This window comes from Schistocerca serialis, chromosome 2 (genome assembly GCF_023864345.2).
Source record: "Schistocerca serialis cubense isolate TAMUIC-IGC-003099 chromosome 2, iqSchSeri2.2, whole genome shotgun sequence".
In the NCBI taxonomy this organism is placed as follows: domain Eukaryota; kingdom Metazoa; phylum Arthropoda; class Insecta; order Orthoptera; family Acrididae; genus Schistocerca; species Schistocerca serialis.
The window spans coordinates 981,505,269-981,523,520 of NC_064639.1; the positions used below are offsets into that span (position 1 = coordinate 981,505,269).

Here is an 18,252-nt window from a genome sequence, read left to right on the forward strand (position 1 = left end):
AAATAGAAATTAACACAACTAATCGAAATATCCATACCCAATACAACAAATATACAAAAGAAAACAGGAGAAAAAATTGAAAAATACATCCAACTGGCTGAGGAAGTCGAGGACATATGGCATCAGGATAAAGTTGACATTATACCAATTGTACTATCAACTATAGGAGTCATACCACACAATATCCACCAGTACATCAATGCAATACAGCTACATCCAAACTTATATATACAACTACAGAAATCCGTAATTATTGGTACATGTTCAATCACCCGAAAGTTCCTAAATGCAATATAACATATACCGTACAGTTAAAAAGAAGTCGCGCTTGATCAAGGTCCGCGTCACTTTCCAATTTTGACCAGACATAACGTCTGAGAAAAGAAAGAAAGAAATAATAATAATAATAATTCCTGTGCAAATTGATTTAGCCTCCGTGGTTTACCACTTAACCTAATCATAATTTTTCTCAATAAACAGGGTCATATTTACAATGATAAGAACTTATTCACAAATATCATAGGTTGTGCAGAAAATAAGAGTGCTGTACAATATTGTCAGTTCTCAAAGAATTCAAAACTTTGTATACCCTTCTTTTTTCCTAGCTCAGCATCACTGAGAAGTCTTTGACTCTAATTATGCATTACTTTTCACTTCCTTTAGTCATATTTTCCTAATCTCAGCAATTATGATATCTCAACTGTCCTTACCTTGATCAGTGGAAGCAAAAGGAATATTGTTATACCTTTATCGTGTTTACCTAAATGTAAGCCGCCCTTGAATGCAGGCTACACTCCAGAAACGAGACTCAAAGGAAAAAGAAATTACCCTAGTTTCAAGCCAAACTTATGAATCAAATATGGCTCATCATATAATGGATAACGTAGAAAGTGGCCCCACCTCTTAGGGATTTGCGGGGAGTAGTATGTGTTTGTAATAATTCATATAGAATTAAATGCAGCCTGTTGGGCTACTGTTACATCGCAAACACTGACAACAGTGAGTATTCACAATATCTATCAAAATATTTCAACTGGAACTAGGGCAGCTGGGGCCACTGAGACTTTTATAGACTGTACCACAGCATGTGTTAGTTGTTGTTAGTTTTTGCATATCACATGAATGTCATCTGATTTTTTTTTTTTTTTTTTTTTCTTTGAATGAAATAGTGTTTTCATCCAAGAAAGTTACATTTTGGCCTGACAGAGTATCACATTTGATTTAACGGATATAAACTGAGTGAAGACCAGTCCACGTATTCAGGATACTGATTTGTATCATCTCTTGTAATGGTTAGACAGCGTACTTTATTAGATTACTTTTTAACATTGTAAACAGTATAATTTGTCTACACCCAATCATTTCCAACACAAATGATCCACGAAAAGTGTGAACTGTAAGTATTGTCATCACTGCAGAAAATCTTTCTCCTGCAGTGTCTCCTATGCCTGTCAGTGTTGTTTGGCAAACAATTTAAGGTGCGACTGTGTAGAATACAGGTGGCTGTAATTACAAACTACATGCAGGTGGTTTGTGAAGGGTGACATCACAGGCGAGTCTTACTGGACTGCATACCTGAAAAGAGTGGAATTTCTTGTTACATCATAAATATTGGCAGTATTGAGAAATGTCTTGACGTACTAAGTTGGTGCATAAGTTAGTAGCATTTTTATTTTGCATGTTAGTGTTCCTGTTGTTGTGAGTTTGTTTATAGATCGTCATTTTTTATTTGTAGTTCACTGTTGCTATTTTGAGTTACATATTGTAATTTTGTCATTTGGAGGTAGTGAATGGAGCTGTGGACACTAGAAAATTAAGTGCCAGGTGGAAAATTCAGAACATTTCTGACATGTTCTTGTGTCCGAGTTCAAGAGAGGGGTGATGGCAGCAGAGGCTGTGTCTGGGGATAATGCCATTGGACAGAGCACAGCAAGAAAATGGTTTTCTCATTTTAAGGAGTATCTTTTTGACATTAGTGACTCTCCTTGTTCAGGAAGACCTTTTGGGATTGATGAAGGTCATTTTAATGCATTAATCCAGAACAATCCGCGTGAGTGTATGTGAGAACTGGCAAGTGTGATGAACTGTGATCATGCCACCAAGGTGCAAGATTCGCGCGCAATGGGGAATGTTTAGAAATTGGGTTTATGGGTACCAAATGCTATAAGCCAAAATCAAAAATAAGCAGTTGGCCATATGTGCATTGTGAACAATACTGACCATTCCTATCCTGCACCATTACTGGTGACGAGAAATGGTGTCTTTATGTTAACGTAATGAAAAGAAAGGAAGCACCATTTGCATGAAGTGATGCTGCTCCGTTCTGCTAGACCAACAAAAAACACTGGACAGGAGTTGAGTTGGGAAGTCATTCGGCACCCACCTTACTCACATAATCTTCCACCATCAGATTTTCATCTTTTCTACTCTTTATTGAAAACAGCGTTCAAAGAGCTCCCTTTCCAGGTGAAAATGCACTCCAAACATGGCTCAACGAGTTCATCTCAAAATTACATGATTTATAGTCGCAGATCCAAAACGCTACCCAATGTTGGCAAACAGTTGTAAATAGTGAAGAAAATATGTCATTGATGACTAAAGTCTTTGTTGTGTTTATTGAACTTATGGGAAAATGCAACAAACTTTTGCACCAACCCAGTTCATTGACATGTGCAGACAGCTTCTGAATTGAGCTGGAACTGTCAAAATGTAGCCCGTGCGCGCGTGTGTGCGTGTAAGTCGTGTTTTTACTGGTATAAATATATGAAAAACTGCTAAATTCAAAGGCGAGCAATATTTAATTTGAATTTCCCACTTGATAAAAAAAATAATTAACTTACATACTCAAAACACTAACAAAATGGCTTCTGTGGCAAAGTAACTATGTACAGCAGCTTCTAGCAACATTTTTTGGAACTTTCTTAGGTTTTGCCCCTGAGTCTAAGCCACAGACACATTTTGGACCATGAAAATCATAAAGTAAGTCAGAATCAAACAATAGAAAATCCAGAATGGAATGTAACAATATTATGAAAGGGAAGTTGCTACTCACCATATAGCAGAGAAGCTGAGTCGCAGATAGGCACAACAAAGAGATCGTCACAAATAAAGTTTTCGGCCATTAAGACCTTTGCCAACAATAGTCGAAAAACACACACACACACACACACACACACACACACACACACACACACACACACACACGACTGCAGTCTCAGGCAACTGAAAAAAGGTCATTGTGTTAATACGATAACTGCTGCTCAGTGCGTTGAAGAATTCAAAGAAATGCAAGCTTTCATTAAGCAGGAAGTCAATTAGTTACCAGCTGGCTACCTAACGGCATTTTACAACTGATCTTCCTATAGATCATCATTTCTCATGACCAGATTGGGAAACAAAAAATAATTTATACATCTATGGAAAACAACATGACCTCAACAACTTTTTTGGTCCTGTCTTCCTCAGTTGCGTGTAATATTATGGTATATTGATAATTTTTACTTATGGACCATCGAACAGCAACTGAATAAAACACAATTTTAGTGTCATACGCGTTTCGCCTTTATTTTCTACAAGGCATCATCAGTGGCAGGTTGCGTGGACAATTTCTTACATATTAAGTTCCTGTTGCATTTTTGGTGTTGTTGTTGTTCTTCTTCTTATGAATGCCAATTTGCGGTTTTTTCCCCACAAACCACAGCACTATGAACTGAACGTTTGTATCAATGTGTTTTATTCATCTATCTTGACATTGTTGTTGTTGTTGTGGTCTTCAGTCCTGAGACTGGTTTGATGCAGCTCTCCATGCTACTCTATCCTGTGCAAGCTTTTTCATCTCCCAGTACCTACTGCAACCTACATCCTTCTGAATCTGCTTAGTGTATTCATCTCTTGGTCTCCCTCTACGATTTTTACCCTCCACGCTGCCCTCCAATACTAAATTGGTGATCCCTTGATGCCTCAGAACATGTCCTACCAACCGATCCCTTCTTCTGGTCAAATTGTGCCACAAACTTCTCTTCTCCCCAATCCTATTCAATACTTCCTCATTAGTTATGTGATCTACCCATCTAATCTTCAGCATTCTTCTGTAGCACCACATTTCGAAAGCTTCTATTCTCTTCTTGTCCAAACTATTTATCGTCCATGTTTCACTTCCATACATGGCTACACTCCATACGAATACTTTCAGAAATGACTTCCTGACACTTAAATCAATACTGGATGTTAACAAATTTCTCTTCTTCAGAAACGCTTTCCTTGCCATTGCCAGCCTACATTTTATATCCTCTCTACTTCGACCATCATCAGTTATTTTGCTCCCCAAATAGCAAAACTCCTTTACTACTTTAAGTGCCTCATTTCCTAATTTAATTCCCTCAGCATCACCCGACTTAATTAGACTACATTCCATTACCCTTGTTTTGCTTTTGTTGATGTTCATCTTATATCCTCCTTTCAAGACACTGTCCATTCCATTCAACTGCTCTTCCAAGTCCTTTGCTGTCTCAGAATTACTATGTCATCGGCGAACCTCAAAGTTTTTATTTCTTCTCCATGAATTTTAATACCTACTCTGAATTTTTCTTTTGTTTCCTTTACTGCTTGCTCAATATACACATTGAACAACATCGGGGAGAGGCTACAACCCTGTCTTACTCCCTTCCCAACCACTGCTTCCCTTTCATGTCCCTCGACCCTTATAACTGCCATCTGGTTTCTGTACAAATTGTAAATAGCCTTTCGCTCCCTGTATTTTACCCCTGCCACCTTTAGAATTTGAAAGAGAGTATTCCAGTCAACATTGTCAAAAGCTTTCTCTAAGTCTACAAATGCTAGAAACGTAGGTTTGCCTTTCCTTAATCTTTCTTCTAAGATAAGTCGTAAGGTCAGTATTGCTTCACGTGTTCCAGTGTTTCTACGAAATCCAAACTGATCTTCCCCGAGGTTGGCTTCTACTAGTTTTTCCATTCGTCTGTAAAGAATTCGTGTTAGTATTTTGCAGCTGTGACTTATTAAGCTGATAGTTCGGTAATTTTCACATCTGTCAACACCTGCTTTCTTTGGGATTGGAATTATTATATTCTTCTTGAAGTCTGAGGGTATTTCGCCTGTTTCATACATCTTGCTCACCAGATGGTAGAGTTTTGTCAGGACTGGCTCTCCCACGGCCGTCAGTAGTTCCAATGGAATATTGTCTACTCCGGGGGCCTTGTTTCGACTCAGGTCTTTCAGTGCTCTGTCAAACTCTTCACGCAGTATCATATCTCCCATTTCATTTTCATCTACATCCTCTTCCATTTCCATAATATTGTCCTCAAGTACATTGCCCTTGTATAGACCCTCTATATACTCCTTCCACCTTTCTGCTTTCCCTTCTTTGCTTAGAACTGGGTTTCCATCTGAACTCTTGATATTCATACAAGTCGTTCTCTTATCTCCAAAGGTCTCTTTAATTTTCCTGTAGGCGGTATCTATCTTACCCCTAGTGTGATAGGCCTCTACATCCTTACATTTGTCCTCTAGCCATCCCTGCTTAGCCATTTTGCACTTCCTGTCGATCTCATTTTTGAGACGTTTGTATTCCTTTTTGCCTGTTTCACTTACTGCGTTTTTATATTTTCTCCTTTCATCAATTAAATTCAATATTTCTTCTGTTACCCAAGGATTTCTACTAGCCCTCGTCTTTTTACCTACTTGATCCTCTGCTACCTTCACTACTTCATCCCTCAAAGCTACCCATTCTTCTTCTACTGTATTTCTTTCCCCCATTCCTGTCAATTGCTCCCTTATGCTCTCCCTGAATCACTGTACAACCTCTGGTTCTTTTAGTTTATCCAGGTCCCATCTCCTTAAATTCCCACCTTTTTGCAGTTTCTTCAGTTTTAATCTACAGGTCATAACCAATAGATTGTGGTCAGAGTCCACATCTGCCCCTGGAAATGTCTTACAATTTAAAACCTGGTTCCTAAATCTCTGTCTTACCATTATATAATCTATCTGATACCTTTTAGTATCTCCAGGGTTCTTCCATGTATACAACCTTCTTTCATGATTCTTAAACCAAGTGTTAGTTATGATTATGTTGTGCTCTGTGCAAAATTCTACCAGGCGGCTTCCTCTTTCATTTCTGTCCCCCAATCCATATTCACCTACTATGTTTCCTTCTCTCCCTTTTCCTACACTCGAATTCCAGTCACCCATGACTATTAAATTTTCGTCTCCCTTCACAATCTGAATAATTTCTTTTATTTCATCATACATTTCTTCGTCATCTGCAGAGCTAGTTGGCATATAAACTTGTACTACTGTAGTAGGTGTGGGCTTCGTATCTATCTTGGCCACAATAATGCGTTCACTATGCTGTTTGTAGTAGCTTACCCGCATTCCTATTTTCCTATTCATTATTAAACCTACTCCTGCATTACCCCTATTTGATTTTGTGTTTATAACCCTGTAGTCACCTGACCAGAAGTCTTGTTCCTCCTGCCACCGAACTTCACTAATTCCCACTATATCTAACTTCAACCTATCCATTTCCCTTTTTAAATTTTCTAACCTACCTGCCCGATTAAGGGATCTGACATTCCACGCTCCGATCCGTAGAACGCCAGTTTTCTTTCTCTTGACATAAAGAGTTAAATAAAAATGGTATGTGTGTGGGTAATGTCTGGCAGGCAACGAATCTGTTATTTACAGTTGAAATAATGTTTTTAACACAAAGAAATACAAGGTGATGATTGTCAGCTGAAACTAAACACTTGCAAACACACACATAATTGACACTATACTTTTGTGTACAACAATTTAAGCTCTGTGCTTACTCACTGACAGATGGACATAGCAGCTGACTTTGACATTTCTGCTCCTGTTGAGGATGCCAGGCAACTGCTGTGTGCTTCAGTTATTTCATAACAGCCGGCAGCATGTTGGTGGCGAGATTTAAACAGAGCAACTGCGCAGTCCCTCCATGCAGCATTGGCTCCATGGAGGCACAGCTGGTGGCGACTACCAGAGTGAGTGCCCTCCTGGGCCGGCACATCCCCCACCTTCTAGAATGCAGATGAGGCGAGGTGTGGTGGTAATGACGACTCCATCACCAGAACCCCCATTCCGTGATGTCTGAGTGCAACGAATGTGGAAACAATCACACGGCACAGTGTCTGTATGCCTGACAAGAAACCAAAGCACACACACAATGTAACACTCTTAAATTTTAAATGTTGCAATTATGAAATGCCAAAAGAAAGAAAATTTTACTGTTCACTATAAGGACAGTCTACATTGCTGCTAACTTCACACATTCAGTAGCTTCCTCTTTCTTCTTCACTTCCATCGCATAATATTTATGTTTTTGTAAGTGATCAGCCTATTCTGCTTTGCGCCATTCTGCGCAGTCTTTTCTCCTTTTATCTCTTCCTCTGTTTCTGTCCACCTGTTGCAGAGCCATAATTATCACACGTCTTTGCAGTGGTAATCGCACCTTCTGTTATTCCTTTTACTTGTATTTTCTCTCGACTTCATTGCTTCTTGTCTAGTCAGTTTTGTGTGGGTCTTCTTTGCATCTATCTACAGTACCAGTTACTGCACCAGTTAGATGAACACAAACTTTGAGCAGTAGGCATTGTGTCGTCCTGCATACAGTGTTGTTCTCTTTATATTGAACTTCTAAATACTGAGGTTTTTTTCAAAAAGTCTGTATACATTTTGTCATATCTCTGGTAATATGGATGGTCGCAAATAAAATTTAAACTCTCATCTTTTGTTCTTTTAGACCAATATGTATTTAAGAACATCTCAATCTCTTTATATGACAAAATTTCCTTTTCTTGCTCCCCCAAACAACATGTATTCAAGTTTCTTCCCTTGATCTAACAGTTTGCTCCAGTTCCTTTGTGGTGACAATCTTCGTACCTTCTGCTTGAATATTCCATTTCAAAATACATTCTTCATCTACTGACAATATATCTGAATCTGCACTGAGAATGTGTATAACCAGTAAGGTCTCTGCATCGTCTGCTTGGTCCTTCTGTTACAGATTACATTCTTCATAGACTGACAATGCAATACTATCACAGTCTGTGCTTGTACTAGTCATTTCTTCACCTAAGATTGCAGTACCTGTCATTCTGCATGACATGTGAAGTTTAGAACTAGGTATTTCAATTAACAAGTCAGTGACTGAAGTTGCTTCTAATTGTGACTCCACTGGTAATGAACAGGTGCTTTTTGCATTTCATGACATACGAGGTGTGTCCAAAAAATTCCGCAACATTCGTAATTTCTCGCCAATGGTATGTTGGAGCAAAATGGATATGGCATCGCTGCATATGCCTGTGTTTAATGTGTAACTGCCGGAAGTTTCATTGTTGTATGTCCATTAGTTATTGTTCAGTGCTGTATTCAGTGGAACGTTGTATCGCACAGTTTGTGAATTTCGAGATGGCAGAGTTAGAGGAGAAACACATCTGCATTAAATTTGTGTGAAACTAGTGAAAACCTGTACAGACACACATCAAATGATACAGGAAGGCTAAGGTGGTGAGTGCTCAAGTCATACTCGCTACAGATGGTGGAAACGATTTAAAAAATGGCCGGACAGATGTTAAAGATGACATCTATTGATGGTGCTCATATCGGGAACGTCAACGAAATTGTGCAAGTCAACCAAAGATTGACTGCCCGAGGGATTGCAGAAGAATGTAACATTTCATTTGGATCATGTCACATAAACCTGACACATCATTGTGGAATGCATTGTGTTGCCACAAAGTTCATCTCGTGGCTCAGTCAAGACCAGAAAGACCTTCATCTCACAATCTGTGAAGAGCTTTTGGATCGTGCAAGTGAGAACGAGATGTTCCTTAATAGAATCATAACTGGTGATGAGACATAGGTCTATGGTTATGATGTTGAGACAAAGGTTCAATCTTCACAATGTGTTGGGAAGTACTCTGCAAGACCTAAATAAGCTCATCAAGTCAGGTCAAATGTCAAAGCCATGCTGACAGTTTTCTTTGACTTCGAAGGATTAGTTCATTGTGAATTTATGCCACAGGGACAAGCTGTTAATCGGTTGTACGATCAGGACTTGTTGCGATGCCTGTGAGAAAATGTGAGAAGGAAACGGCCTGAAATGTGGTGAGACAGTTCATGGCTCCTCCATCACATCAACGCACTGCACATTCATCCCTGTTGGCACGTGACTATTGCACGAAAAATTATGCTACCTCATTCTCTGTAATCTCCAGATCTGGCCACTGTGGACTTTTTTTAATTTCAGAAGTGGAAAACTTATTTGGAAGGACAAAGATTTGCAATGATAGTTGAGGTAAAAGGAAATTTGCAGCTGGCAGTTTACATGATCCAGGAAGAGGCATATCAAGACTGTTTCCGGAAGTGTGTCAGTTGTGGAGGAGAATACTTAAAAGGAGACCATGTAGAATAAGTGAAAGGTAAGAATAGAAAAATATTGTGGACACAGTTCCAGAATTTTGTGAACAGATCTCGTACGTGTGTTTCTCTTCGTGGCTCTCTTCAGATATCGTCGCTGTTTCTTCTCTACTTTCCTTAGCAATTTATTTTACTTCATCACCAATGTCCTTTTGACTTTCTTCCACTTTAGTTACCTTAACCAGCAGTTACGTATATGATGTCGCTTTCATCTGTGTTCCCATTTGTATTGAATATTTGGATGATGAATAGGCGTGTTTTATGTTTCTTCAGATGCTTCTACTTGTTTCATTTCCAGGGTCACTGCAACTAACTTCTCTATATTCTTTATTTTTTTTATTTTTATTTTTTATTTTTTTTTAAATATATTATTAAGTTCCTGCCTCTTTCCTAACCCGTCTCCTCCACCTCCTTTATCTTTAATTTTCATGTTCCCCTAATTTATTTGTGCATTTCTCTTCACCGTATCCCCAAGATATGGATATCTGTGTTATTAAAACTGATTACCTCCCTTGCCTCTGCCTTTTCTTTCTCTGCCAAATGCATTCCTGAAACGCTAATTACTGGTACTTGTTCCTTTTCTGATGACATTTTTATGCTTGAAAGTCAAAAAGTACAAAACACAAGTCTTACTAACTTCATTCACATGAAATTCACCACATGCCTAATGATTCTAAATGTTCGTCTACAGCAGCAGTTTTAAACTGCATACAATTGGTGTTACTGCGGCAGCTGTTGGTTGCTGCGTAATGGTGTGATTCTGCAGACCGCAGCTTTTGTCTTATTGAGATGGTTGTCTCAGACCACTGGAATCCAAGATGTAGAATTCCTCATGTTATCTCAAACCACTGCGCTCCAGGATTCTGTAGATTTCGGTTTCACACTTGATTCTGTTGAAAATGATGTTCTCCCCATGGAGTGTTGTTCCGTTATCAGTTTTTTTCTCATTTCTGAGTTTCGAATTGCTATTCTGTACTAGAAAACAATTGTCCGTGCACATATACCAAATGTAAAGCTGCATAATATTCTTCACGAAAGAGCAGTCATCCTTCATGCGGCACCAGACATAAAGCTCTGTCGTCGTCTTTTCAGTTTATTTTTTTGTAGATGAGACCACTACTGCTCGGGCGTTGTCATTATTCAGCAAACAATGCTTCCTCCATGGAAGAGGCACACTCAGCTTCGAAAGTTCCAGAAACCAGTGATAAGTAAGGAGTATGACATTGATATGTTAAAACATCAAAGATAACAGTACTGCTTCCAATTGTTTTCTCTATCTGGGTGGTGCTTGTGGGTAGAGCCCTCATCCAGAGTAGACAGCATCATAGCGGATATTTTGGCATCAAGAAACTACCCAGTGTATTAGCCAGTGTTTGTGAGGATCTGGCAGGCAGTCTCTTCAGACAGATCACAATTTAGTATCAATTATTATGGTCTTAGGTACTTTCCCTTGGTTACTCCATGAGGGGAAAACAAAACTGTAAGATTTGCAATCAGTTATTCTCCTTGTATTCTAGTTTGCCCCCAAACATAAGCAGTGTCCTTTGTCTCTACTAAATGAATGCTTCTTGTTGGAGGCTATTGAAATCTTACTAGGTGAACTCTTTTTCCCTTAGCAAATTACAAAGTGATTCCATCTTAATTAAGAGTCAGATCCTATCCTTTCCTGTCTGTAAACATCTTGTAAATATCTTGGTGATGTACCTGTTACCAACACAATCCCCATAACAACCTGAACATGGTACAGTGATTAATTTTTCACCAGGACCCAACATTGTAAATGAACGAAGAACTACGCACATACTCAGAGAGGTGGGGGATCCACTTTCTACATTGTGTGCGTCAAGGCCCGCCAGACAACAAACTAGATACCGGCACGGCACATTCATCCTCATTTTTGAAAGAGATTTTATTTCCAGTAAAAGGTCAAAATTGTGTTACTGCTGCAGTGTGAAGTTATATTTCTCACTCCTGTTTTGGTGTTTTACATGCTACTGCTTCAGGTATATGTCTTCCTAGTGTATATATGACCAGTTTTGTGGAGACTTTGGGTGGCCGCTTCTGGCCAAAAATTATCAGGGGCACTACCACCTATCTGGGTAAATTGTCAGAAAGACATCCTCCCCAATTTCTGAAATTTGCTGACCAACTGAAGGAATGCAAAATCCAGGAACTGGAGGTCAGATTGCCTCCGCTGTTTTGAAGCTCAGAAGAAATGTAATTTGTATCCAGTTTGAGTGATATTGATCTTTGCCAATATTGTGGGCAGGTCATCGACAGTATGTGGTGTATTTGCTCCCTTGCTTAGCATCAACTGATGGTTGTACAAATTAACTTTCCCATGGACTTGATAGGCCCTCCTCTCTCTGGATTCCTGCATCACCACCTTTGGGAACCACTCACCGCACCTGGCTGGGGAAGCAGCATCCTCCTGTGGCAAATACTGGTGACAGAGCTCCGTCTCGAGAACCATCTTCCTGGAACTCTACAGATCAGAGTGTCGACACCAGCCAGTAGCTGGAATAGCCACGGACTGAGAGTCCCAGGGCTGCCTGCTCTTATTTCGTTCCTACACCTGCAGTGGATAAGCTCTCTCAAGAAAAAAAGGTTGTGAAAGGGGAGGAGGAGGAGGAGAAGAAGAAGAAGAAATCTCAGGAGAAAGTGACTGAACAGATTTTCGTATGTTTTCCACCCCCACTGGTGACATACAGTGATCCTGAGACTTGACCTTTCCTCCTGGCTGGTTCACACCTAACCAAGACACCCTCAGCCTGATGATCCAGTGGAACAGCAATGGATATTAGGGGCACCTGCTGGAACGAAAACTACTAATTTCCTCTTGTACTAAGATTTGTGTTGTTCTCAGAGAAACCCGTAGTGGTACCATAGTTTCCTCCCTCTTGGATTATATCATAGAAATGACAGATAAATCTTTAATCTTTTAAAGCAAATGAAGCATTGTACTTCATTGCAATGTCACTTCATAAAAATATTTCCAGACTAGGGATTGACGCCGTTCTGCAATACAACGGATGTTTGCCGACGACAGCGAGAAACTACTGTATAGACCAGGTGGGGGCAAGTCTTGCACACTGTTCATACTGTGTACCTTAAGCGATGACACACACAAACAGGGACATTATTGTGTTGATAATGCAGTACAAATTCTTATGCCGTGTTGCTTGTTTCTGCCAGCATTGTTTTCTATAATAACGCAATATTTCAAACCAATACAAATTTTATGTGTAAAAATTACGTCTTTTTGAAAAAGGTTTATTTTAAAATGAAAATTTTTAGCGCTACTGCTATAGTTAATAGATATTTCGGGTTTTTTATTCAGTTATTAGTAAAAAATAAAATGTACCTCTTACAACTGAGCTCAAACAAATACCGAAAAATACCGATCATTCAGAATTCAAATATCAGTATCAATTTTAACCCTTCAGTTTTTTCCCATCCCTAATTCCAGCTATGATTCGTTGATATTGTAGTAAGAGAACCTTGCATTTTTGTGTTTTGTTGAGTGCACAGTTTTAAATTTGTTTTATAAGCATTTAAAGCAAGTGATAGTCTTTGCACCTCTGTGAAAAATTACAGTAAAGTTTATCGGCCATGTATAATTTTGCAGTTATTCCTCCTTTCAGGTATTTCACATCTCTTATGTCACTTTAGATTACATTTTTTGTGTCTTTTTAAAGCAAGCATTCATTAAAATATTGCATATTTGTTGTTATCGTCAAGACTTCTCATTTCTTTTTCTCAAAAAATATGATAAGACATCCTAGGTTTGCTCACTTTTGAAACAGTAGTGCTGTAACTGTTATGTAGAATTTCTGCAGGAGGTTGTAACCTGTATGTGAAACTTTGAGAGCAATAGTAATATGTCCACACACGTGTCTAATGTGTAATTGTAAGTTGTCACAAACTTGTTGAAGAATAAAAATTTTTGATTACAGGTGCGACCAATACTGTCGGAAGATGATTACCGTTGGTCATTTGTCCCCACATCACAAGGTTCCCACAGAAATACATCTCAGGCAATGAAGAGCCAAGCACAAGGCACTGCAGAAGGTGGAACGTTCACTCCGCCACCAGGTCGCTGGTATTATGTCAGTGACTCTAGAGTGAGAGAAGTTGAAGAAGAGGTTGTGATGCGCAGTCAGGCATATATGTTGTTTTATGAGCGCATATGGTAGCAGGTGAAGACTGTGTGTGTGTGTGTGTGTGTGTGTTCTTCAGTGGTGTGCAAGGTGATGGCATTTATTTGCCAGCGTGTATCAATTATTTTGTTGGAAGATATTTATTTGTTATAATGATTTAGTTCTATGAATGTAAGATTACAACACCCGAAAAGAAATATCCCTACATTTTTGAGCAGAACTATTTTAATTCCTCCACATGTAGTAAACTGTGAAGTAACCCTTCTGAACTGTGTGTGTGTGTGTGTGTGTGTGTGTGTGTGTGTGTGTGTGTTTGTGTGTGTGTGCGCGCGCGTTCACGTGTACTGTATCTTTTACACTGTTTTCTTGCAGATTCTTCTGAGGATTTTGTTATGAGATTTTCTGAAGCATAGTAGCCATTAAGGTTTGATGTGTAGAAATGCTTTGTTGGTGGTATATTCGTGTTGCTCAGAACGATGATCCTTCTCATTTGAGTGAATGTTGCATGATCAGTGTCATATTTGATTCATTAGTACCTACCTTATAAGGAAGTCTGTCCATGTTTGCCAAAACAGTTGAGGTTTCATCCATAAGAAAGTTCCTTCATGTCGTGCTGGCATTTCAGTTGTTGTTAATGTTGCTGTTGTGATGTGTTTTGCTACATAACTATTTTTTGTGTGTGCAGGAAAATCTCTGTGGTAGTTGACATTATTTTTGAGTCAGAAATACTGGTGTAATTGTTGTGTAGCTCTGGGCAAGTAGTTAGTGTTTTGACTGAGGCCATCTGTCTTCTTATCTTTATGTAATGGAAAAATGGTACATTGTTCTGTTATATTTGAGAACACTTCTTTTTTGTGTTGTTTGGTTTTATATCAGTTCTCAAAAATGAAGTGTTAGCTGATACGGCATTTTTCTGTCATATTTGTATTCCTCTTGCTGTGTACTACTGAGTTATGCTGTGTGCAGAGAGCTGTGTGATAAGAAAGTCATTAATTATTACAGCTAAGAACAAATATGTGAAACTGAATGTAGATAAGAGGAGAATTTTACAAAATTATGTGTTTGTGAAAGTTCAGTTATTTAAACAGTGTTAATGAGAAATTTCTAAGAAAACATCTCGGGGAAGGTATTCATTTATTGAACTTGGATTATAAATTCTGTAGGTGTTTAAAAGGGTGAAGTAATGAAGTGCAAGTTACAGAAAAGAGAAAGTACAGAATAAAATTCATTTTATAGTTACGTATTCCTTTCCTCACATGTTTCGTATAAATTGAAAATACCAGATGTTGTCACAGAGATGAAGCAATGTGGTAGCAGTAAGTCTCAGTGAAGAGTTTACAACAAGAAAGACAGTTTCATATGAAATGATAGAAAAAATGTTGCTATTTAACAGATGGAAAATTGGCCAATCTCTACGAATGCCACAAGAAAAGAAAAACGGAAGGAAAAAAAAATTGATGGTGACAAGCAAATACTAAGTCCACATCTCAAAATTATTATGTAACTGGCCATTATTTCTGAACTGCAGGTACTCTTTATCTGTGTTTTCTTATCTATGCTACTCAATTGTTTACTGAAGGAAACAGTTTCCAGAAATTGTGCTGGCTAAATTAGTTATAACTAAATATTTACACAGTTTAAAAATAAATTCATTGAAATGTATTGCATACTTATGTCCATTGTTGTATAAAATATTTCTCAGAATTTGTGTGCTATATGAATGTGAGTTATGTGAAGGTATGTTTTAAAAAAAATGGAAGTAAGTGTGATGAACAAAGACATTTGATGTAATAGGATGGAAATTCTGGACACTGTAGTGGTCAGTAATATGCTGTGTGTGGGGGGAGGGGGGGGGGGCGTAATGATGTGACTGTAGAATTATTTGCCTTGTTAAAGGTACAAAGCAGTTTAGCAGTTTGAATCTAAATTGCAGTTATTTTGTTATTTCATGTTAATACATTAGTTCGATGATTTTTAACAATGATATGAGGAGCTGAAGGTACCTGACCAACTCTGAAGAGGAGGATTTTGTATTGAGATTGAAATTGTGAAAACCAGACTTTTATGTGATAACTTATGTAAACTATTTGACACGATACAGTGAATGAGAAATTATTGGTGTTTTATACTGTATGCAAAGTGGCATGTCATTCGTTTCATATGGAAATATTGGGATGATGTAGATTCACGAGAGAATGTGTCACTGTATAAAATTTGTTTGCGACACTTCAAGTAGATGATGTTAGCATGGTGGCATGTTGTTAAATGTAAAATCTAAATTTCACTGTCTGTGTTTGTATGCACAATCTCTATGTACTATGCCTAAACAACTACTGCAGATCTGAATGGATGTGTGTGACATAACACTATTATGATTGTAGTAATCACATCTCCCTACAAATGACCAATGGTGCATTATTGTTCGTATGAAAAGGACCAACACCTTTGTAGAAACTGGAAGACATGTGACCTTGCAGTGGCACGCTGCTTAATGTTAAATTGGTCCAAGGGGTTGCTGTTTGATATATATATTTCACTCTCCTGCTCCACCTCCCCTCAACCACCCTCTCCACCCTCACCTTTTCCCCCCCTCCCCTTCTCCCCCCTCCACCTCTACCTCCCCCTCTCCCCTCACTCTCTACCTCCCCCCACCCTCTACCCCACCCTCTACCCCACCCTCTACCCCACCCTCTACCCCACCCTCTACCCCACCCTCTACCCCACCCTCTACCCCACCCTCTACCCCACCCTCTACCCCACCCTCTACCCCACCCTCTACCCCACCCTCTACCCCACCCTCTACCCCACCCTCTACCCCACCCTCTACCCCACCCTCTACCCCACCCTCTACCCCACCCTCTCCCCTCACCCTCTCCCCTCACCCTCTCCCCTCTCCCCTCCCCCTCTCCCTCTCCCCTCACCCTCTCCCCCCTTCCCCCTCTCCCCTCACTCTCTCCCCCTCTCCCCTCCCCTCCCCCTCTCTCCTCCCCCTCTCCCCTTCCCCCTCTCCCCTTCCCCCTCTCCCCTCCCCCCTCTCCCCTCTCCCCTCCCCCCTCTCCCCTTCCCCCTCTCCCCTTCCCCCTCTCCCCTTCCCCCTCTCCCCTTCCCCCTCTCCCCTTCCCCCTCTCCCCTTCCCCCTCTCCACTTCCCCCTCTCCACTTCCCCCTCTCCACTTCCCCCTCTCCACTTCCCCCTCTCCACTTCCCCCTCCCCCTCTGCCCCTGCCCCCTCTTCCTCCCTCCCCAGCTCTCCAGCTCTCCACCTCTTCCCCTCCCACCCTCAACCTCTCTTCCCCTCCATCCCTCCCTACCCCTGTCCCTCTCCTTCCCTCCCTACCCCTCTCCCCCACCCTTGTATTTACTTATTAGAACTGTGTTATGTCATTCTGACATGGTAGTCTGAGAGTTTCCTGCACACATTTTTGCTTTTTTTCTGGGAAAATAGTTGAGACATTATTAGTAGTGTTTTTCTTGTGGAAGAATATTGTTACAGTTTTGTGTTTAGGGTGCAGTTCCTGTGATGAAATGTCTTGACTGATAACTGCATTTTGCAGAGGAATTGTCTGTATTGTTGTATTTGATCTTATTGAAGGACTTGTTTATTTATTGATGTATTGTAAGTTTTATTTAAGTGGCGTTACTTGTAAGTAAACAGCTATTTTTATTTATATTGGTTTGTAAATGTGCATTTCATATAATTTTTATGTCAGCATTAAATATATTTCATAATAATTAGCTCGTGAAGTTTTAGATACATATACTTCTTGAGATTATTTTGAAATGTAACTTTATTACCTGAAATATATTTACATATGAGGGTGTTGGTGTTTTAACTTAACCAAGCCTGCCATATTGGTGCTCTGAAACTATATTTATTGATAGTTTAATTAATATTTTACTGCTTATTTCATTTATTCGGCAACAAGAAAAGAAGAAAGGAAGGACAGGCTGATACATCACAGCTACTGAGCCAGTGGACACTTATTCAAGAGCTGTGGGATTTAATTCCTATCAGCTATCCTAATTCATTTTTACTCAATCAGTATGTATGAATGATGAAGATGTGGCCATTTTCTGGTTCCTTTACAGGCCCAACTAAGCATTTGCTCAGTATTGAGGGTTTCACTTAACATTTGTTCTTAGTTCTAGTGGAGTGTGTCATCAGTCATCTGGATTACTAGTGCAACTGAGGCATTTAAGTGTTAAACCCCAAAATGAGAGATTTAATTGTAATTACGTATGCTGTTTTATGAGTATTGTTTTCCACAGTTTCATTTGGTCATTTAAAGTTGGTGGGATAATCTGTGTGCCTGTTAACTGAATATTTGTAACTTAGCTTCTGCCATTGTTTGTTTAGAGAGATAATAGCATCCCTAGTTGGCTGATGACTATTTCACAACATTCAGAATTCCTAAATGTTTGCATATGGGGAAAATCAGTCAGTAATAACTTAACACCGGTTGATAATAGCACCAGACTGTTCCAATGTTTCAACAATATTATAAAAAGGGTAGATTGCTACTCTCCATGAAGGTGACACATTGATTTGCAGACAGGCACAGTGAAAAGGATGTTACACAAGAGTCTTTTCTTTGTACCTGTCTGCATCTCAATGTCATCTTTATGGTGATATTATTGTT

At 39.4% G+C, this 18,252-nt stretch overlaps 1 protein-coding gene across 3 annotated transcripts in view; it reads left to right on the forward strand.

The window, feature by feature from the left end:
* Positions 1–16,216, forward strand: part of LOC126458396 (ubiquitin carboxyl-terminal hydrolase 45) — a 199,213-nt gene extending 182,997 nt beyond the window's left edge. For all 3 annotated transcript variants that reach the window (XM_050095405.1, XM_050095404.1, XM_050095406.1), the window contains exon 15: positions 13,410–16,216. In XM_050095405.1, the coding sequence (XP_049951362.1) occupies positions 13,410–13,649 (240 nt within the window). In that variant the 3' untranslated portion in view covers positions 13,650–16,216. The remainder of the gene's footprint in view (positions 1–13,409) is intronic.
* Positions 16,217–18,252: the final 2,036 nt, after the last annotated feature.